The sequence below is a fragment of the Eleutherodactylus coqui genome, chromosome 7 (genome assembly GCF_035609145.1).
Source record: "Eleutherodactylus coqui strain aEleCoq1 chromosome 7, aEleCoq1.hap1, whole genome shotgun sequence".
NCBI lineage: Eukaryota > Metazoa > Chordata > Amphibia > Anura > Eleutherodactylidae > Eleutherodactylus > Eleutherodactylus coqui.
The window spans coordinates 66,183,875-66,206,444 of NC_089843.1; the positions used below are offsets into that span (position 1 = coordinate 66,183,875).

Below are 22,570 nucleotides of genomic sequence, written 5' to 3' on the forward strand. Positions count from 1 at the left end.
GTCCCGTGTGAACCCAGCCTAACTATCTTTTTACCAGTCCTCTCTGAGAGCTGCATAAGGTAGTGACAGGCTTGCTGAATATAGTGCTATGTATGCTGCGTGGATCTGTACAGTAGTTTGGAAGAAACCTGTAATCTGTACCTAGCAGCGAGACAGAGAGAACTACAGGAAGTAGTCCCTAATCATGAGAAAACAAACAAAAAGCCTCCAGCACTTCCGTGGATACCAGGATAAAAGCAGTATTTTGTTTTGACATCATGGATAAAAGCATCTTCAAAAAAAAGTTTTTTTGCGCTTACATGTTTCGAAGAGTTCTTATGAATAAAATGAAACATGTAAGCGCAAAAAAACTTGTTTTGGGAAATGTTTTTATCAATAAAATACTGCTTTTATCCTGGTATCCACGGAAAAGCCAGAGGTTTTTGTTTTTTATTGCTGTGGGATATGCCTGCACCTGTCCGCGCACCCGAAGGTTGCTGTATCCTTGCAGTGAGCTGGCATTTTACATTAATGGATTACATTAATGTTCATAAGCTGCAGCTGGCCTCACCCACCATGCCCTCCAGTCACTGATTGGCTGGCAGCTTATTTATATGCATAGAAAGACAACTGCCAACCAGTGACTGGAGGGTGGGGTTAGCTGCAGCTCATGAATATGAAGAACTACTTCCTATAAACCTCTGTGTCTTGCTGCTACTAATGAAACGTAAGTTTCTCCCCAACTACTACACAGATATACACAGCAGATACTCGTACTGTTTCACTGTAACCAGCACTACCGCATGCTGCTCTCGGATCTGGAAAAAGATGGCGAAAGATTCTCTTTAAATAGCTAAAACCAGAAAGTTGGAAAGTGAAGTGAAACCAGTCATGGGCAGCGAGTTTACTATGTTCTGCATTCACATGGCTGGTATGAATCTGTGCAGGGGATAAAGGGCAACCGACGCAAAAGTCACTCTTGCAATTACATATCGGGATAGGGATGTAACCAAAGTTCAGGTCAACTTATGGTGGAATAAGACTGCTTTCATTTTTCCTTCTTAAGGCTAGCTCCACTTTATGTATGCTTAAAGTATCTTTACATTTGAACAATTATTGCCAAATATTTGCAGGAAACAGTGAATTTGGACGATAGTCCTCCTGTATACACACTGCCAGCAACAGGACACTCAGCGAGAAATCATTCATTTGTCGGAGTCTCTTGGTTTTTAACTCACTTAAAAAACAAGCAACTATCGGCCCGTGTAAACAGGCAGACGTTCATCTATGTACGACTGCCTGTTTGCAGTAAATGGAGGTGGGCTGATGGAAGAGATCTCTGGCCTGCTGCGCTTTCATTCTCTGAATGACTATTGCTCCTGTGTGAAAGCACAGGAGAGATAGTTGGCGGGATGGCTGTTGAGCCTGACAGTCATCATCTGTAAAGGTACCTTTATGACGCTGGAAAAATTAACTCTACAATTAATTTTAAATGCCTCCCCACACTTATTCTATTTCTAGATGGGCTGACCAAAATGAGTGTACAAAAAGAATATGATTAGAGATGAGCGAGCATACTCGCTAAAGACAATTGCTCGAGCGAGCATTGCCTTTAGCGAGTATCTCCCCCGCTCGAGACTGCAGGTTCGGGTGCCGGCTCGGGGGAGCGGTGAGTAGTGGCTGTCAGCAGGAGGGAGCCGGGGGAAGAGAGGGAGAGAGAGATCTCCCCTCCGTTCCGCCCTGCTCTCTCCTGCAGCTCCCTGCCCGCTGCCGGCACCTGAACCTGCAGTCTCGAGCGGGGGAGATACTCGCTAAAGGCAATGCTCGCTCGAGCAATTGCCTTTAGCGAGTATACTCGCTCATCTATAAATATGATATGTTAACAAAATGTTAATAGGGTAAATATTTTTCTGCATCACAATCTAGACAACTTGATTTAGAAAAAGCAAGCATAATATACACAATACCAATATTATTTTTAAAGGAAAACTCTATTTTTCTGATTTATATATGGTTGATATACACACATGACAGTGATCCAGGGGTATGTATTTTTTATACTCACCCACTCTCTCATTCCTGTAGTGTCCTCTGGTGAAATCCGCACACTGCACAAAAATCAGACTCTTTTCAGATTGCTGTGCATGCACTCTCCCATATTTTATCTGGCGCATAGAATCATAGAATGGTAGATTTGGAAGAAACCTCCAGTGTCATCAGGTCCATCTCCTTGGTCAATGCAGGATTCACTAAATCATCCCAGACAGATTTGAAAACTTTCATTGAAGGAGAACTCACCACCGCCCGTGGTAACCTGTTCCACTCATTGATCACCCTCACTGTTAGAAAGTTTTTTCTAATATCTATTTTGTGTCTCCTCCCTTTCAGTTTCATCCCGTTGCTTCTAGTCTTTCCATGTGCAAATGAGAATAGCGCTGATCTTTCTGAGCCCTTCAGATATTTGTAGACAGCTATTAAGTCTCCTCTCAGCCCTCTTTTTCGCAAGCTGAACATTCCCAGATCCTTTAACTGTTCTTCATAGGACATGTTTGCAGACAGCTTAACATCCTGGCAGCTCTTCTCTGAACTTGCTCTAGTTTGTCTATCTCTCTTTTAAAGTGGGGTGCCCAGAACTGGACGCAGTATTCCAGATGAGGTCTGACAAAGACAGAGTAGTGGGGGATAATTACCTCACAAGATCTAGACTCTATGCTTCTCCTAATACATGCCTGAATTGCGTTTGCCTATTAGGCTGCTGCATCACATTGTTGACTAATGTTCAGTCTATGATCTATTAGTATACCCAAGTCTTTTTCACATGTGCTGCTGCTTAGCTTCCTCCCATTCTGTATGTTTTTTTTTTTCATTTTTCTTTCCCAGATGTAGGACTTTACATTTCTCCTTATTAAATACCATTCTGTCAGTGGCCGCCCACTGTTCAAGTTTTTCTAGATCTTTTTGAATCCTCTCTCTCTCTCTCTTCTCTAGTGTTAGCTATCCCTCCTAGTTTTCTGTCATCAGCAAATTTCATTGTGGGACACCGCAGGAACAGGGGAGCAAATGAGTATAAAAAATACATCACCTGGCTCCCCATCACTTCCCCAAACAGCACCATAACTTAATTAGTTGTTCTGAAGTGGCAGGTTCTCTTTAAAGGGAACCTGTCAGCATTTTCTGTCCTACTAAACTAACTACAGGAACACACCTAGGCATTACCGGAATTTCCCTAAATACCTTTGTTATACTTCCCTATGAAAGCATACCTTTGCAAATCATGTTTTAAAATCTCCCTAGCTGTATGGTAATTTCTGTGTTCCAGGAAGGGAGCCAAGGAGCTACCAGATGCGTCTAAAACAAGAGTTCAGCGAACCCTACTGCATATGGGGCTCCAAAACAGATGGATGGTCACTACACCAATGCTAACAAAGGTGCATCAGAAGAAAAGTCTTCAGTTTGGACGGCAGTATCAGAATTGTACCACTGCTGATTGGCAAAGGGTTGCCTTCACCGATGAGTCACATTTTCTGTTTCATTGAACGGATGGACATTGGTGTGTTAGGCGAGAAACATAAGAGAACAAACACCCTGCAACCATTGCTGTAACAACACAAGTTGATGGCCGTAGCGTTACGGTCTGGGGAGTTTTTTCTGGCATTCTCTGGGCCGCTCATCCATGTGGAAGGCACTCTGAACTGATTTGGTTATGAATCCATCCTTGCAGATCATGTACACTGATATGTGCTGTTTGTCTTCCCTGGGGCAGATGGGATCTTCCAGCAAGGCAATACGACATGTCACATGGCTAGCAATGTGCGACAGTAAATGGAAAATCATGAAAAAGACTTCCAAGTACTTCCCTGGCCCCCTAATTCCCCAGGATTTAACTCAATTGAACATCTATGGGACCATCTCGATCATCGCTTTCACTCTATGGATCATCCCCCACACCCTCCAGCAACTGTGGGATGCTCTGCAGTCAGTATGGCTCCAGATACCTGAGACAACCTAATAGTACCTTATTGACTCACTCTCAGCCCATCTAGTTGCTGTCCGTGTGGCACACGGCGGTTATACTGGATATTATAATGCTTGTGGTCATAATAATGTGACTCAACTCTAGTTAGTTTGGCTCTTTTCTATATATTCTGGAGCTGCTAAAAGTGCAGAACACTAGGTAAAAGTAATCTGAACCCGCGAATGCAATGTGTATGCATGTCTTCCCTCTTTTCCCCGATTTCATATAATTATTGTCTGTGGCTTGGAAATTTCCAAAAGTGTCCTCTCTATAAGATGTCCTCAAACCATGTCCTGTTGGCATACCTAAGGGCTAGACTCGAGAAATTCTGATTTAGAAGATCCATTTTAAATACCCTATTAGGGAATTCTGAGGGGGTCCTACTACTTTGTCATCCCATAAAGCATTGAGTTTCACACATAACAAGCACAGAGAGTTGTCAGTCCTCATGCCATGGGCGAGGAGAAACAGGTGTGGACCACCCCGGTGACTTGGAGCTTAGCTCTGAGTCAAACATCTAAGTGTATTTATTCTGAAATGTTCCAGCATATCATTCTAAAACATGCATGGGGACAACAGGCATCTCTGTCCTGGGTTCATGCTACCCATGATTCAGGGAGCATGAACTTGATGGCAGCAGAATCCCTTTAAACAGAGATCTTCATTGTAGACTGAATTTCCAAGAGTGTAAAAATATTGCGGTCATATATATTAGTTAATATTGGCCCATATGTATATGCAGAGGCATGACTTTAAGGTGCTGGGTCCCAGTGCAAAATTGGGAACTGAGCCCCAACTATACAGCTTCATTGGTAGTATTTGTTTGCAATATCGGGAAGAAAGACTTTATGGGCCTCATGGGGTTCCTGGGCCCAGGTTCGACCGCACCCTCTGCACCCCCTATGCTTACGCCCCTGTTTTACTCTATTGAACCTAGTAGCTTTCTGCTTGCCACTGCTCACTTGTGGAATTCTGCCACATATTTCCGCAGCGGTAAATAAATTGCAGCATGTTCTATTTGCCACTGATTTATGCTGCGGAAGGTCTCCATTATGATAGCATAAATGGAGACCGAGGAAATCCGCGATCACCAGCAGGCACTAAATTGTTTAGAATCGCGGTACTTCCGCAGTGTAAATCTGTGGGCGTATTTCGCAACGCTCGTGGGCATGAGCCCTTAAAGTGGGGCGACAAAGTACTAACAGTCACGGTAAACAAAAAAGAAAACTCAAGGTAGGCTGAAAAACAATCCAGCAGGAACCCATTGTCCAAGACAGTGAATAACTGGAAACAATTTAACCAATACATTTTCAAAGGTTGCAGGAGTATTATTATTGACAGAGAATGGGCGCACAGTTAAAGGGGTTGTCCCGCGCCGAAACGGGTTTTTTTTTTTTTCAACCCCCCCCCCGTTCGGCGCGAGACAACCCCGATGCAGGGAGGTAAAGAAAGCTCACCGGAGCGCTTACCTGAATCCCCGCGCTCCGGTGACTTCTCTACTCACCGCTGAAGATGGCCTCTTCCTCCGTGGACCGCAGCTCTTCTGTGCGGTCCACTGCCGATTCCAGCCTCCTGATTGGCTGGAATCGGCACGTGACGGGGCGGAGCTACACGGAGCTACACGGAGCCCCATAGAAGACTGCAGAAGACCCGGACTGCGCAAGCGCGGCTAATTTGGCCATCGGAGGGCGAAAATTAGTCGGCACCATGGAGACGAGGACGCCAGCAACGGAACAGGTAAGTATAAAACTTTTTATAACTTCTGCATGGCTCATAATTAATGCACAATGTACATTACAAAGTGCATTATTATGGCCATGCAGAAGTGTACAGACCCACTTGCTGCCTCGGGACAACCCCTTTAAATGCATTTCCATTTCCACGAAGCATCAAATCTGGAGCACCACAGCATTTTTTATGGTAACGTGCCATCTAATTTAATGCGCTTTCCAGTCTCAGAAGCTATAAACCTCATCTGACCAGTTCTGTATTCTTTAAGTAGTGTGATAACTTGTGGCATGTCAACTTCATGAGTAAGATGGTTGGCCCTCACCGGAAAATCCACTCCGCCACACTGGATTCTGGGTTAAAAATGGCCACACTGACTTTTATTCATTTGTCTCTTCACAGCAAAATAAGTTACAACACTTCATATCACAATGCATAAACATCACAGTACAGGAACAAAATAAATCCTAGACCTGTCTGGACACTGGCTATACATTTAGCATGTCTTGCTATTGAAGGTACAGATCTACTGCCTGTTAACTCAAAACACAACAGTTTTTTTTTACCATGGGTGTATAGCACATATATTACATTTAACCATTCTAGCTACCTAAATAACTAAATAAATCTCTTAAATAAAAGACACAACTCGGGAGTGGTGGTTAAAAACTTGGCCACGACCCTTCTTCACTAAATCTTAAATTCAAGTAAATATCTTTACAATTCATTCTAACCATAACTCAGGTATAGAAACGTACGAGGCTTAAGCCTCGTTCTAAAGGTTCTATTAGAATACATCAAATATTGATGCCTTTTCCCCAAGCTCATAATAATAGGAAAAACCATGATTGACCCACTCTTGCTGAGGGGGAGGTAGCTTGCTATAGGTCAAGACCTGAACCAATCAATTTCCCATCTCCAGAGAGTAAACACTCCTGACAGGATCCACAGGAGATGTACATACTCCCATGTAGATCCTTCTTAAATGGGATCCTACCACAATCTTGGTGTTCCTAACTTTTTGAGGCTCTTTGCAAGCTAGGAGCCAAGACTGAGATGTTCACCCTTCTCTTTAAGACTGCCTTGAAAGGTGTGTAACTACAGTAAGGGAAAGAGCCTTGTTATTTGTATAGCCAACTTATTCCCTAGCAAGCTGGGTACTCATTTTACCGACCTTGAGCCAGCTGTCTGCGAGGATTGAACTTGCAACCTTCAGGTCATGAGCGGGAGCTGCCTTAACACTCTGCGCCACAGTATATCCTTTAGTGGCATAAAATACTCCACTTCACTACCTGCACTGTTACAGTGCTTATGACTCCAGTTTAAGGTTTAATATATTTTGATATTTGATATAAATAAAATGTAGATTCCTAATGTAACACTGATAATGAAGATGTCTGAACTAGCTGACCAGGATTGTACAGCAGTAAATAATGCCATACATGTCAAACACTATGTAGGGGTACTAGTTTCAGACGAATTCTTGTAAGTTTGTCTTTTTTTGGCCTCTTACCATCTGAAGAGGGCAATGCTTTTCGACCTCTCATCACCTCTTAGAAGTTATATCCAGCAACTCCTTAGATGTGTTGTCACCCCTAAACTTGCATAATACTGTCTGTAGTAATACTCCTATTACACTCAATTAAGCACAAATGTTTCATCGTTCTCTAAAGGAATATTTGTTTGAATCGCTTCTCGGAGATTAGCCCAAAATAGGCCATGTTTGCCTTTCTCCTTTGGCCACTCCATGTAAGTCCTGTGTTTCATGATAGCTTTTAATTTACTATACTTGTTGGGAATCAGATACTGGGGTATGGGATCTAACAAAATGAGAATTAGATTATCGCATTTCTTGCCAAATAATGTATGCTCTGCAAAATACAGCTCATAGTGACACCATTCACTTTGGATGAAATGTGGAGAGAGTACAAATATAGATTTGAAACTTTTTTCAATGCAGTTGATTATATTTTCAACTATGGTTTTTCCTGGTACAAAATCTCTTTCGTGGTGACAAATTTTTATGGCGTTATCACCTTTTTCAAGGTTTGGAATCAATACATTTTTCACCCACTCATAGTCTTCTTGGCTGTATGAGATGAATGCATGAAGACGTTTACCCATCATTGCGTCATCACTGTTAATATTTTTTACTCTGTACTTTCTTCGAAGCCATTGAAAAATCATTCGAATATACCAGGGCAAATCAAAATATTTGCACAGAAAAAACATGAAGATCAGTAGGACCAACATGATGCCAATGATGAGGCCAACTAAGATGTATACGTTGCAAACTATTTCAGAAGGACTGAAATCCTTAAGGATAATGCCTTTATGTTCTTCGGGATGATCACACATGAAGGATTGAGGCCATCCCATGAGGTTTTCATGTAAGACCTCTGCAGTGCTAATGAATTCTCTTAACTCACAATTGCATTGAAATTTATTTCCTCCAGTGATTATCTGCCTAACATTTTGGCATTTGGTAAGTTCTTCTTTGGATGGGGAATGTATTAAGTTTTCATCGATGTTCAAGTATATCAAGTTCTTACTTATGTAGCTGCAGTCAGGTATATGGCTTAGCTGGTTTGATTTCAAATATAGCTCCTTTAAAGTTTTTAAATGGCGAAGTCCTTCACCGACAATGGATAATTGGTTACTGGAGAGATCAAGTACCTGGAGATTGGTGGGTAGACAATTAAAGATGGAATCTGTGATCTTGTTTCTAGACAGGTTTAGAACAAGGAGGCTTTGAGGCCATACACATATGGTATTGAAGTTGTACTTCAGTCTATTCCCGCTGACATCTAAATGTCTTAGAGAAGTCATTGTGGAGGTCATAGAGGTTACATGTGATAGTCTTTCTAATAAATTGTTTCGAAAATTAAGGAACTGAATATGAGCAAGAGTGAAACAGTCTGTAAAAGTCTCATCTGTGATTCTGTTATTGGTCAGTATTAGGGATCGGAAAATGTTAGACCATGGAGGACATGGAAAGTGTGTAATTTCAGCACGAGACAGGGTGAAGTTCTCTACAATCATTTCTGAAAACATGTTTAAAGGATGTTTAGCGGAGTGATAGAGGAAAACCAGTGGAATAATTATTTCAAATGTTAAAGACTTTAGTGAACCCCTAGAAAAGTCATTATATTCATAATCAAACCGTTCTATGAGCGTAATGCTATGGATGAACAGATGTTCAACTGTTGAATGCCAGGACATTTTCAGAATGTTACTAATTTCGAGCCATGGCATTGTGAAGTTGCTGAGAATGAGCGTGGATATCTTTGATTTCTGGATTATCATACTGATATCTCTAATCTTATCACAAATTCTGTTACATAATATGTCAGAGATTTCGAGAGTTGCAGAGATATTAAAGTCATCGTATAATAGACGAGTAGAGTCTGTCAATGTCCGAGGTAAAACCACATGTAGCTTTTCTGTCTTTAACAACTGCAGGCTACCTGCTTCATACTGCTGCAAATCTTCAAACCCCAAAAATACAGTTTCCAATTTCAGGTGTTCAATATTGACCAAATCATATCGCCGTATCCTTTGTACACTCAATCCAAGATATTTCAATTTTGTGAAAGTGGCAAATTCTTTACATAGGAACATAGAAAAATTATTGTAGGCCATATTTAGATGAGTGATACCTCTGATATATTGTAGGGTGCTGCAGTTTATAGTCTGCAGCTTATTGTGTGAGATGTCCAATTTTTGTAGAACAGTGTGAAACTGGAACACCGAGAAGTCCAATTCTTCAAGTGCGTTGTAAGAAAGATTCAAGATCTGTAAGTTGCGATATTGCTGGAAGGTGCTTGGTTTAAGTCTGGTTATATTACAGTGACTGAAATCCAACTTTGTGAGAGAAGGTTCATCAGGCAGCTTTTGAGATTGTGGACAGTTTTCTCCATTGATACTGGCCATTGATGAATAGATCAGAAGGAAGTTCAGCCAGAATCTATGATGTGCATCTGACATTATGTGGATTTTCTTTGCACCTAAAACCTGGAAAGAAGTAGAGATCATGAAATATCTCATGTTTAATCAAGAAAGAACAGGTTTGCATCTTTTATGGACAATATTTGACTTAATTGAATTTGCTTCTCACATGAATGTGACAATGTATGTAATAAAGAGCCGTAAGAGGTTTTTTACTAAAGCGCCATCTGTTTACATTAGATTTTATATAAGATTATAGATTAGATTTAATGTAGTCATTAGATCTTGTAGATCAGGTTGTAGTTTAAATTATTTATGTTCAAAACATTTTTATTGAAACTTTCAGGGTAATGAAAGAAACATGAATGCAATAAAACATCAAAGATGTAACAAATAAGTTGTAATAAAATAAATTGCGTAACTTGGCGTAGTATCTTTTGCTTAATAACAAATTACTCAAATTTTCAAATACAGAATGTCGCCTACTTACAAACAGGTTCCGTTCCAGGAAGCTGTTCGTAAGTGCATTTTGTTCGTATGTCCGAACAAATGCTTGTATGGAGGGAGTAAGGGGGGCGTTGAGCGCGGTATTTAAAGAGTTAAAAGCTCCAATGAGCGGCATGGCTTACTTGAGCTGTTGCAGGTGGGTGCAGGCTGTGAAAAACAGCCTACACCCGACATTCGAGGGTCCCATATGGCCTCACGCAGGCTGTCTATGCAGAGTGCTTATGGCACGGCCTGTAGAATGCCTGTCTGATCGCTATACAGTATGATGTAATTTTGCTGGTGACTTATGCCACCTCTCCATATATCCCTCTCAATACCTGGGGCCCCTGTTACGATAACCGGAAAGAGATGCTCATATTGTGTTATTCTCCAATTGCTTAAGTTGCATCCAATCCAAGTATAAATTAAAGTAAGAAATCAAGTATCTAAGTTTCAAAAAAATACAGTTAAAAACACGGGGTAGAGGGGGTGGTTATATAGCGGGGTACCTAGGAATGGGGAAGATGAAGTATAGAGAAGCAGAAAAGAAACATGGAAAGGAGACAAAAGGAAAGAAGCAACTCTGAAGATGTCTATTGAGTGCATATGCCAGCTAGAGAAAGATGGTAAGTCTTGAAAGGCTATCTACACCGCCCAGGTGAAAGTAGAAATTTATACATTCCTCTTCAAGATCAGAGCATCTTAGTTCCTCCATATGTTTTATGGCATCGATGGCTTTTACCCATGCTATTCTGGGGATCACATAACTTTGTTTCCAGTATCTGGGGATGATTTGTCGCATTGCCATGATAAAATGTCTTAAAAAATCTTTTTTATTTCTAGATATGGCCAAAAGTGCCATCTCTGGGGTGATATCAATTGTGTAGTTACAATTATTTAAAGGGAAGCTTCATCACAGGCCAGTAAACAGCTGAACTTGCAGGGATCTCGTTTTTTTACATTGTAAATTAAATCAGCATATCTGTCAAGTTCTTGGTAGTAACTAGAGATGAGCGAACGTACTCGTTACGAGTACTTACGCACCCGAGTACCGCCATTTTCGAGTACTTCAGTACTCGGGTGAAAAGATTCGGGGGGCTCCGGGGGGCGGGGAGAGGCGTGGCGGTGCGGGGGGTAGCAGCGGGGAACAGGGGGGAGCCCTCTCTCTCTCCCTCTCCCCCCCACTCCCCACTGCTACCCCCCGTGCCGCCACGGCGCCCCCCGAATCTTTTCGCCCGAGTACTGAAGTACTCGAAAATGGCGGTACTCGGGTGCGTAAGTACTTGTAACGAGTACGTTCGCTCATCTCTAGTAGTAACATTTCAAAGGGATTGTGTCATTAGAAATGGACATCTTGTATAAATTACGTTTTTATCTTAAACATAGGTTTTAAGAAAACTTGGTGTTTGGTGATTTTTTATTTTTATTTTCTATGTCACAATCTGTATCTTTAAAAAATCCCTAAAATCCTGTAGTTTTCACACTGACCACTAAACCTTTCTGTCACTTCCTGTTCCGTAGAGAACACTTTAAGGCAGTCATCTCATTATCATCACAGACAGCATTACAACGAAAGATAACACATATATATATAGATAACACACACATATATATATAGATAACGCAGGATCCTTCATTAGTGATAGTTGATGGTCACAGTTCACTATTTCGGAAGGACTTCCTGTATAATGACCTCTGCACAGGCCCTAGAACATACTTAGAACATTCTCCCATAGAAGTCAATTGGTCAGCTCCTATCCATTGTGTGAATGGCCACTGATTCCACCGTTATGCATATCTCTAAATACTGTTAACTCAGGAAAGATGGCCGCCCCCTTAGTCATATACACACAATAAAATAAGAAAATCTAGAAAATAAAAACAGTTTTGAAAAATGTTCCAGTATCTGGCTTTAATTAGTGAAAAAATATAGGTGTTAAATTCCATTTAAAGTATACATGGGTTCAAAATGTTGTAATTATTCATTATAAGTTGGCGCTAAGTAAAGATTATTATATTATTTTATTTCATCTTTAAATTGCGTCTTACACTTCCTGTGAGTCCTATAAGCTAAATTTTATGGGCTCATAGGAGCTGCCAGGCTGAATCCAGCGATGTGAGTCTTATAGTCACCTTCCATAACATTTCCATGCTATCAGCTGCCAAAGTCCCCACCGAATGCACCCAGCGGACTACTTGTACATGTGCAGAGAATGAGAGGACTACATAGCATGCACAAGTAGTCCTTTGGGTGGATTCAGTGGGGACTTTGACAGCTGATAGCAGAAAAACAGCAAGGAGGGTGAATTTAAGACTCACATCGCTGGATTCAGCCTGTCAGCTCCTATAAGCCCATAGGTTTGGTTTAAAGGGGCTCACGTGAGCTGTCAGACTCCCTTTAAGGTGGTCAGAGCTCAGTTTTTCTGTAGCACTTCCAGTAAACTGTATAAATGCAGGCTTAAAAGATAACATACTGGCACCACTAGAGGGAGATTACTGCATGCTGTTTATTCAATGTACCCAATTATACCCCAGTATACAGTAGGCTCCCTCTAGTGGTGGCTGAAGATTGACAAAATATTACTATAACTTTTAAATCTATAACTATACAGGAGATTTTAGGTATAGGATCAGCTGCAAATTTTGGACTTAAAATGCCGATTATAAAAGGTGATAACACATTCATGTTAAGTTTTCTTGACTTTGCTTTAGAGTTGTATGTAAAATAATCATGTTGCTATGATGTGATTTTCTGTGTAATCATTTTGTTTTAATAGGTATAAATCACCATCATAAATACAAGTAAGAACCTCTTGTTATTAAGCTGTTGCTACAAAAGGTTTCTCCAAGGGAAATTATTTGCATATTTACTACAAAGAAAAACGTGGGTTATATTATAATTGGCACAAATGTACTTCTTGTTTTCAATTTAGGAAGTTGATATTAGGGATTATGTTAGCATGCATGGCTGAACTAAGGCAAAGAGAGGGCGCAGACTGCAGCATCAGAGCGCGAATACTTCAGAAAACTGAAATAGTCACTAAAGCATGCAAATTAGAGATCGGCATCTTCCATTCCCGTCTGATGTCAGCGCTAGGCCTGCACAGTCAGCTGATAAACCCAAGCTGTGTACACCTCAGCTCACCGCACATGATCACATGGGATTTCTACTGCTAGCAACTGACAGTCAGATGGAAATAGGGAAGTTATTATACAGAAATGGGTGTGATTTACAATCCATGACTCTGTGACCTGACACAGCTGGGCCTGCCCGGAAAACGTTAGGTACTTAATTTGCAAATACTGCGGCTCTTGTTAATGTATACTTGAGTGTTCAAAAAATTTTCACCAGCAAGCCAGGTCTTCATTGGCAGCAATGAGCAATTAATAGAATAATCGTTTCCTGTTGGTATCGGGCGGATTTCATAAACATCATCCTGAAACGGATCGGTCGATTCCGACGTCCGTTAAAGTCAAAGGAAATAAAAATCGTGTTCAGTGATATGCTCTCCCAATGCAGCCAGGGTCCCCCTAAATTGCATGGGAATACAGCCACACATTTGGGGAACGCTGCGTTCCTCCCAGAGGTTGGTCAAATCAGTGCACCCTAGTGTGTGGGTCACTCGTAGGAAAGGGGTGTCACTAAAAACAAAAGAAGACCCATGTAGAGACTCCTACATCAAAAATTGCACCAAGGAAGGAGATGGTGGGTATACTGCTTGTTTTGAAAGCAATGTTTTACAAGGAGAAATTCTGCCAGGTGAACACAACACTCAAGCACGGTCCTTCTATTTCTCCTCCCCCTTCAAGGAAAGTCGATTTGATGATTTAGCAAAGTCGCTAGAAAAATCTATAATGATTGAATAGATCAGTGGCAAAAGAAGACCTGACTGCCAAATCGAGCACGATGGCCGATACTGTCAAAGCTGATACTGGCATGGATATCACACAACTGAAGGAAGCATTGCAAAACCGAAAAACATGGAGGGAGCTCACCTCTAGGGTCCCCGAGGATCGCAAATGACTAAACGGCTAGCAACAACAATATGCAAACATTTTGGCAAAAACAATTTAACTTTATGCATGTGAATGCATTCTAAACTTTGGTGAGGACAGTAATATATATTCTCAATCAGGGTGCCATACAGCCTAAAACCAGCTCTGAAGAAAAAAAGGTACCAGGATGCCCTATGGCCAGAAGACAATTCGGTGGAGTTTGTATGATGCTCTAGACAATGTTCTACTTGAAACCTTGGGTCCTGGCATTTATGTAAGAGATACTTCGACATGTACCACTGACCTAAACATTCTACAAACCAAGTATTCACTCTTCATAATAATGCAAAGGTTTAAAAAACAAGACAAAGAGTTCAAGGTAATAACGTGGCCTCCAATTTCCCAGATTTCAATCTTATCAATCATCTGTAGAATGCGCTGGAAAAATAAGTCTGATCCATGAAGGCCACACCTCACAATTTACAGTGCTTAAAGGATCTGCAGCTAATGTTTAAGTGCCCAATACCGCAGAGTGCCTTCAGAAGTCTTGTAGAGTCCATATCTCAATATGTCAGAGCTATTTTGGCTGCATAAAGGGTGGCTTACACTATATTAGGCAGGTGACTAAAATGTTCTGGGGAATAGGTAAATAGTGCCTGTCAATTTTTTTATATTATATCTTCATCTAATAAAAAATTACAAAATTAAATAACATGGGCATGGCATGGCCGTCATTACGAGAGGACGTGCAGCAGGAGAGCTCAGTTCAGCTACCAACACAATCCTATGCCATTGGGCCTCCTGCTGTGCTTCTCACTCTTCTGGGTGCCTCTGTTGTCTTCTCCGCACTGAGAGGAAAAAGTAAGGAGGCTCTGTGGCCCAATTGGACTCCACGGAGGGTTCCGGCCTACAGCGGCCTACGGAAGCCTGTGAAGTCACAGGCTAAATTCCATTAAACATCACCCTAAAATGGCAAGGAACCCCCAAACAGGTGCTGAAGAAAAGAGGCCCTATCATCCATCACTATAATTTGGGCACACCCGCGCAGCTGACTACAGTGGCTATTTAGTCCCTGAGCTGCGTAGCTCCACACCATCACATTCAGCTACGATCAGCATTGTGAATAACCCAAGGAGGCTGCAAGAAAACTAAAACGCCACTTAACAGCGATCAGTTAAAGACTTCCTTGCAATGGCCAATACTCGCTCCAGCATACATAACAGACTACCACCAAAAGAGCAAATGGGTTCAACACAGAGATCTTCCTCAGTACCAAGCTAATTGTCCCCCAATCCCTTTTCTCTACCTCCACATAGGACTCTCTGTTCCAAGATTTCTACTGCCAAGAAGGAATTGATGCTTTACCTGAAACCCACAACAGTCCAGATACTCATTCTTCAACTCCTGGACCAGCTCTTCCACGCAAATCAAATTTCTCACCTGACACCATACTCTTATCCAGATTTAAAGATCTGCTTTCTAGTGAACTTTCCAAGACTACGACAATCATAACCAAAACCCTTAGGCAAGACCTATCAGATATTGGGAGAAGATTGGATTCACTAGACTCCAAAGTAGACTCCACAAGGATCTTGATAGAGCCCACTGGGCCGTTAAAGCACCTTGCAGGGAAGGCCCTCCTTCCCGTGATATTATAGTTAAACCACACTTCTACCCCATTAAAGAAAAAGGTCATCCAAACCTCTAGAGCATGACAAAACATCTCTACCATGGGCCACAAGATTCAAATTTTCTCTGTCATATCCTCGGAGATGAAACAGAGACATAGAACACTAAAGCCCCTATTGCAATGCCTGGCAAACAGAGACATTCATTATCATTGGTCTTTTCCATTTCACCTATGCTTCTCACACAACAATAAGGCCACTCTCACACGTGCCACTTTTTAACATGATTAGCATGGCATCCCAATTGCCATGCTAACTGCGGTACAATACAGCCATTGATTTCAATGGGTCCCCGCAGACGTGCTCAAATGTGGCATTTCTAACGCTGCGATTTTCGAGCGCTGTCTGTTCTATTTTCATGCGTTTTAGCGCTTTTTAATGCACCTCATCACCCATCACAATGATGGGGTGGGTAAAAAAGTGATGTCAAACACCGTGACATGTGTTCCAAAACGCAGCTTAGAATCGCAGTAAAAATGCCGCAATTTTGAGCGGCGCTTTCTGAACACGTGTGAGTGGCATAAGTAACATGGATTTATCTCCTTTGCAAAGGCAAATCCCTCCTCCTTTAACTTGGCCTCCTCACCACCGAGTTTTCCTCTTCGGCCAGCTGCACTGAAGACCCCAGACCACTCTTGCCACTTTGGAAGTTCGCAACCAAGAGGAAAGCTGGACATACACCCTGATTCAAACATGGCAAGTCACATAACAAGGGATTTCGCCCTGAGGCCATAAACACGAAGATCTATTACCCTTGGACTTTATGACACACGACAAGTTATTGAACTTTTCTCACCAATGCAACAGCCCCTCACGCTTCCTACCCTTTGTAACCTTGGTTAGATATTATTTGTTGAATCTATTTAACTTTAAATTTGAAGTTGATACCAACGCACTCCGAATGTGATGAGTGCTCTAATAGCTTCTGCTTCCTAGCATTATAGACTGGCGGATGATATTTATATCTACCGTTCCTCTATCCTTAGTCACACATGTGACACAATTTTGGGTATTTGTTCCCCAGTCTTTAGAGTTAATTTGTTATTGTTTCCTTCTCCTTCCCCTTTTTCTGGTCCAATTTGATCCCTCTTGTTTCCACACACCCTTCTCCTACAGGGCCTAATGCAACATCCTGCATGGATAGGAAACTTGGATGGACTCTTGTGGGGTTGCACCTGCCTCCTGCTCTTGACCGTGAAACATAACAAGGAATATAATAATTCGCATATGTCTACTAAACCAATTTCCTTTCTTTCACACAGCGTCCAAGGGTTCAATTCTCCCATCAAGAGACGCAAAGACTTTGACTATTACCACAGACTTCAGGCTGATGTTTTCCTCTAGTAGATGCACTTTGCCCCCGACTCCAGGCCAACCTTTTACAGATTTCGCCAGCTACAAAACCACTGGACATTTGCGATTGAATGAATCTCTCTTCACTAATAAGGCATTGCACAAAGAATTTCTCGATACCATCGAGGATTTCTTCAAACATGATCACCCCAAATACACTTTATACTCTACCAATTAGGAAGCCCATTCGGCCATGGTCAGAGGGAAACTCATTTAACTAGCTTCCAAACTGAAGGCACAACGGGCTGTGGAACTACAGCAAAAAGAGGTCCACTATTCTCCCCTGCTAGAGCATTATAAGACTAATCCCTCCCTGGATCTCCTCTCTGAGATCTCTAAAGGCCATTTTACACGGGATGATTATCGTTCTGGTTGTTCAGGCTTCCACAGGAGTCTTGAACGAAAATCGTCCTCTGTAAAAGCATGCTGAAACCGAATGACTATTGTTCGGTGTAAACAGCAGCTGTTCAGTACTGAACGTCTGCTGCTTACAGTCAACGGAAAGGGGCAGGGGAAGTGAGGAGAGAACTTTTCTCCAGCCGCCCCATCTCCTGGTGACCACACTGTCAGCGATCAAGTGATACTCACCCCTGTTTAACAGCAAAGGAGTGAGGATACATGAGGACGAGTGTCCAGCATCGTTTGCCCGACACTCGTTACGTGTAAAAGGGCCTTTAAGCGCTCAAAGATTTAAATTTATACCTGACATTCGCTCTTGGAGGAAAACATTAGTTAGTATCGACCTGGTGAAAACTAAATTATCTTAGATTATGGTCAATGAGAAGATGGCAGCCATCCTAAAACACTCTTTCTGTTGGTATCAATATTCCGTTACCATGCGCCTATGGGATTCTGCAGCTTGAATCCAGACCCAGCCAGTTGATCCTAGCTTACCATCTACCGTATCCTCCACTCCGCCAACCTATTTATGAAGAAACATAATCTTAGTTATAGACAATAGAAAGGCCTATTCAAATCCTCCAAAATCCGACATATTTGTATAAGTATTAGAGATGAGCGAACGTGTTCTTAACGAACACTTACGCACCTGGACACCGGCTTTACCGAGGACTTCAGTGTCCGCGTGTAAAGATTCGGGGGGCGTCGGGGGGCGGGGAGAGGCACGGCGGCGCGGGCGGCAGCAGCGGGGAACAGGGGGGAGCCCTCTCTCTCTCCCTCTCCCCCCCACTCCCCGCCGCACCCCCCGCGCTGCCACGGCGACCCCCGAACTTTTTTCGCCCGAGCACGGAATTGCTCGCAAAGTTCGGTGTTCGGGCGAAAAGGGGCGGAGCCGAACACGTTCGCTCATCTCTAATAAGTATCAAGCATAGCCCAACTCACCCCCCAGCCCATTCCTCATGTGTTTCTCCCCCACCCCACCTTTTCTTTGAATCTTTGTCCCCCTTCCCACTTTTTTTTCTTCTTCTCCCTTTTTTTTTCAGGGGACATTGTTAATGAAGAAAAAGTATTTAAAACAACACAAAAACTCTGTTACATAATTTTATTGTCATTTCATTTGATCTTGTAACTCCCTGATTTAAAACATGATGGAAATGATGAAATCGTTTGAATGATATTGCATTCTCAAAATCAATAAAAAACCTTTGTTAACCAAAATGAGTTAACACGAAAAATCCCTCGCTCAGACACAACGACGCTCAGTACTGCCGAGCGTATTTGCGCATTTTGTTTTCAGCCTCAATCAAAAGTCTTTCAAAAATCTTATATTTAGCTAACGTTTTGTCATGTTTACATATACGCCTATAAAGAGTGTTGGGGCTCATTCACATGAGCATATTATCACCATGTATTAAGCACGCGTATATCCCGTACGCAACACGCGGTGCATGGAGGCAATGAAAATCAATAGACTTTCATTCTCTATGTATGGGCTGCGTATGAAACGCTGTCCGTATGCATTGCATGCATTGCATATGGGCAGCAATTCCATACACATCCCCGCTCTCAACAGGGGAGTTAAAAAAATAAAATAAAAAAAATATCACACTGCACATGTATGTGATCACATCAGTCCAGGCATGTGCAGTGCCATACACAGCCCATACGCGGTCTGTACTGTCCCTCTGCCGGCAGAGCGTATGGTCTTTAATGTGTACAACGCTCCGGGAGACTTGCAGCGTTGTACACATATGCCCATGTGAACGAGCCCTTCGCAATGCATTCCTTGCATGCCTTTAGATCTCAGTATCCCTCACATTCTTGCAATTGTCAAACTCTGCTCTGAGAAGTAGCAAAGAAAACAGCATGCCCTCATTCCCCCCATTAGTGGTAAAGTGACTTATGCCCCTGGTACCTTGGGTGCTCTAGTTCCATCGGGTTCTCACATGGTTAAATGAGTGCCTTCAGTCAGGAGACGGTTCACAGAATCTGGTTTCGGTTTCTACGGCTGTTATTTGCTGCTTCCCCTTTTCCTCATACTGTGCAAATTTTATTCTCCACCCTGAAAATCATATTCCCTCCCTTTCATAGAATTTCCCTCAGTAGTAGACGACGCAAGCAGAGCTCCTTCCTGTTAGAGGAGGTCAATGAGTGAGCTAAACTGTTTTTGTAACTCAGGAGCTGCAGAAACAGTGTAGCTTGCAGTGCCAGGCTGCTTACCTCCCACTGACTTCTATGGGAGTTATGTACTAGAAACAGTGCAACTAAATTGAACTCGGCTGTATCCAGCATCCAGACCACCCCATAATCAGCAGTGTTCCTATCTTGGCCATGTGTGGCAGAGACCAGAACTCCCCTTTAACTCTGTAAGGACCAGGGTGTTTTGGTCTTAAAAGACTGGAAACTTTTTAGTGATTTTTCGCATGTGCGGGTTTTATGTCTCTTTTTCTTTTTTTTGGGCTGTTAAAATAACCTTTGCAGCGTTTTTCTTGTAATGTATAGGGCTGTTTTTAATCTTCACTGACTTTTTCAGCTTTCTTTTGCTTTATTAGGGGCAATGTGTTCAAAAAGTTATTTTTTATTTAAAGTTCTTTATTTTTAAAAGGAGTATATTTATACTAAAATAATGCGCAGGAATGGATTCCCCATTTTGTTTCAGATGCTTTGATATAGGATTTGTATAGTCTTGGATTATAGGGCAGCTATTGTGAGGGTTTAGGTTGGCATGGGTGGTGGGTCATTGTCTTTATATACTGTATATAGTTAGTTCTGCGGTCTTTCTGTGCTGCAGTCATGGATGTAAGATAGAAGCACAGATCTTAGCAGTCGATAATTACACAATTAACCCTTTCCAATCCTCTGTCTGACCTCTGAAGACATTATGATTTAAGGCTGTACAGCTCCGATGTTGGAAGACGTCCGTCGGGGGTTCTCATACTGTATATTGCCAGCCTCTCTGCTGTCGGAGCCTATCCAACGTGTCACCTCATGCAGTACTGGCTTTATCCAGCAGATAGCGCCGTTGTATAACGGCAGAGTAAGGCCCCTAGGAAAACTAGGATACAAAGTGGATTGGAAAGGGTTAAGAAACACAGCTGTAAAATATATTTAGAATTTGCAATTAAAGGGATGATCTCATTAGGGCCTGTGGGCATGATAAAGGGGGGACCTCTCTTGAGACCCTCCTTTATGAGCCAAAACAGTCATTCTATGTGTCGAGCTCCCACTCTGGTGGACTCGAGCTGGGTTACATGGACGACCATTCATCTGACTGTTTGCCATTTAATACTGCATTTCACCTGCAGTGGTCAGATAAGGCTTGCCCTGCCAAAATAAGCCACTTGATGAGGGTGCCAAATTCTACAAAACGGTTCTCTCTGACCACTTTAAAGGGGTTGTTCCACTTCCAACATTGATGACCTACCCTTGGGGTAGCTGATCAGTGTGGATCCACCACTGCAGGTAAGCTGCATTCCCTTCAATCAAAGGGAATGGGATGTGTGTCTGAAAGGACTGCAATGACATGTGGGGCCACTGCAAAGTGTATGTAGGTGTCCGTGTCCTGGAAAACAAATGAGCACCCACAGATCAGCTACTGATGACCAACCCTGGACCTCCCCTTTAAGTTTTACTAATACAAAGCAGATTGAGAGCCTCCAATTCAGCTAAAGGAGCATTTTTTACAAAAATTCTACATCTGTCCCATGGACTTATCTACACTATGTTCCATTCACTGGCACCATAGTTTGACGTTATCAATTCTCAATTTCAATCTTCAGCAATTCTTCTAGATCTTTATGTAGTTACTTTTTTTTGCCTTTTTTGTACGTTCAGAAGCTCTCATAGGGATAATTTTTCCATCGTCCCATCATACCTCTTTGTTTAAAAAGTATTATCTATGACTTGTAAAAAATAAGCAGTTCTGGGAATTATATTTCCATAGTAATATTATTGAGTAAGAAAAAAAATCCCTTTATCCAGTACTTGTCTTTCCTGTGAAACTAGAAAGCTGACGGCATGGTAAATAACTATGACGAAGAAGGAAAAGTATGATATGAACATTTTAACTAGCGAATATATTTTATTTTTTATTTCTGAGACTTTGGAAACTGCTATAAAAATGATAGGTAGAGTAATGCTGCCCCCTAGTGGTAATCAACTTCTTCACAGGACAGAATTATTGCTGTATTAAAACCTATACATGAAAGCCTATAAACCCTTCAGAATTTGGCATATTTCTGCTTATATTTGAATTTAAATGATGATCAGATTTTCACAAAAGTCATAAAAGTAGAAACAAGGAACCAAATCAAACAAATGAGTTAATAATTTAGTAATATTCTTAACATATAGAACACCAATATATTTCTCAGCACTTTACAACATGGAGAAAACATGCAAAAAAATAGGTCATAACATCCAACAATAAACCAGCTCACATCTTAAACAATAGCAGTGAGGGCCCTGCTCACAAGAGCATACAGACTATATGGAAGTGCACACATAGGATACTATATAGAAAGCTGTGTGAGCGGATCACTAGTGTTTATTCACAGTGTTTGTGAATAAACAGATAGGAAGTGAGATGGGGTATGTGGGGCATACAGCGGTAAGGGGGTCAGGCTTACAAGGGGAAGTGTAGAAGCAGGGTAAATGAAGAAGAGTTTAGATTAGGGAATATGATAGACTTCACTAAAAAGATTTTTTAGGACACGCTTAACGTTGTGGGCGTTGGGAATTAACCTGATTGTCTGGATTAGCGCATTCCAGAGAACTGGTGCAACTTGGGGGAAATCTTGGAGGTGGGAGTGGGAGGTTCGGAGTAGAGAGAAATGTAAGTCTAAGGTCCTTAGTGCACGGGTAGGGCAGTAAACAGAGATGAGGGAGGAGATACAGGACGGCGTAGCACCAAGGAGGGCTTTATAGATGAGAGTGATGAGTTTAAATATTCTATATCTTACAGGCAGTTAGTGTAGTG

The 22,570-nt window shown here is 41.9% G+C and overlaps 1 protein-coding gene across 2 annotated transcripts; it reads right to left on the minus strand.

The window, feature by feature from the left end:
* Positions 1–5,970: 5,970 nt before the first annotated feature.
* On the minus strand, positions 5,971–19,626 carry LOC136572532 (toll-like receptor 6). Of its 2 annotated transcripts, XM_066573192.1 has the most exons (3): positions 19,508–19,626; positions 18,029–18,115; positions 5,971–9,736 (listed from the first exon to the last, which is right to left on the minus strand). In XM_066573192.1, exons 2-3 carry the CDS (start codon positions 18,029–18,031, stop codon positions 7,361–7,363), a joined length of 2,379 nt encoding a protein of 792 aa, XP_066429289.1. In that variant the 5' UTR covers positions 18,032–18,115; positions 19,508–19,626; the 3' UTR covers positions 5,971–7,360. The 2 variants fall into 2 exon arrangements, with proteins under 2 accessions (XP_066429289.1, XP_066429290.1); XM_066573193.1 differs by lacking the exon at positions 18,029–18,115 and having other exon boundaries at positions 19,508–19,620.
* Positions 19,627–22,570: the final 2,944 nt, after the last annotated feature.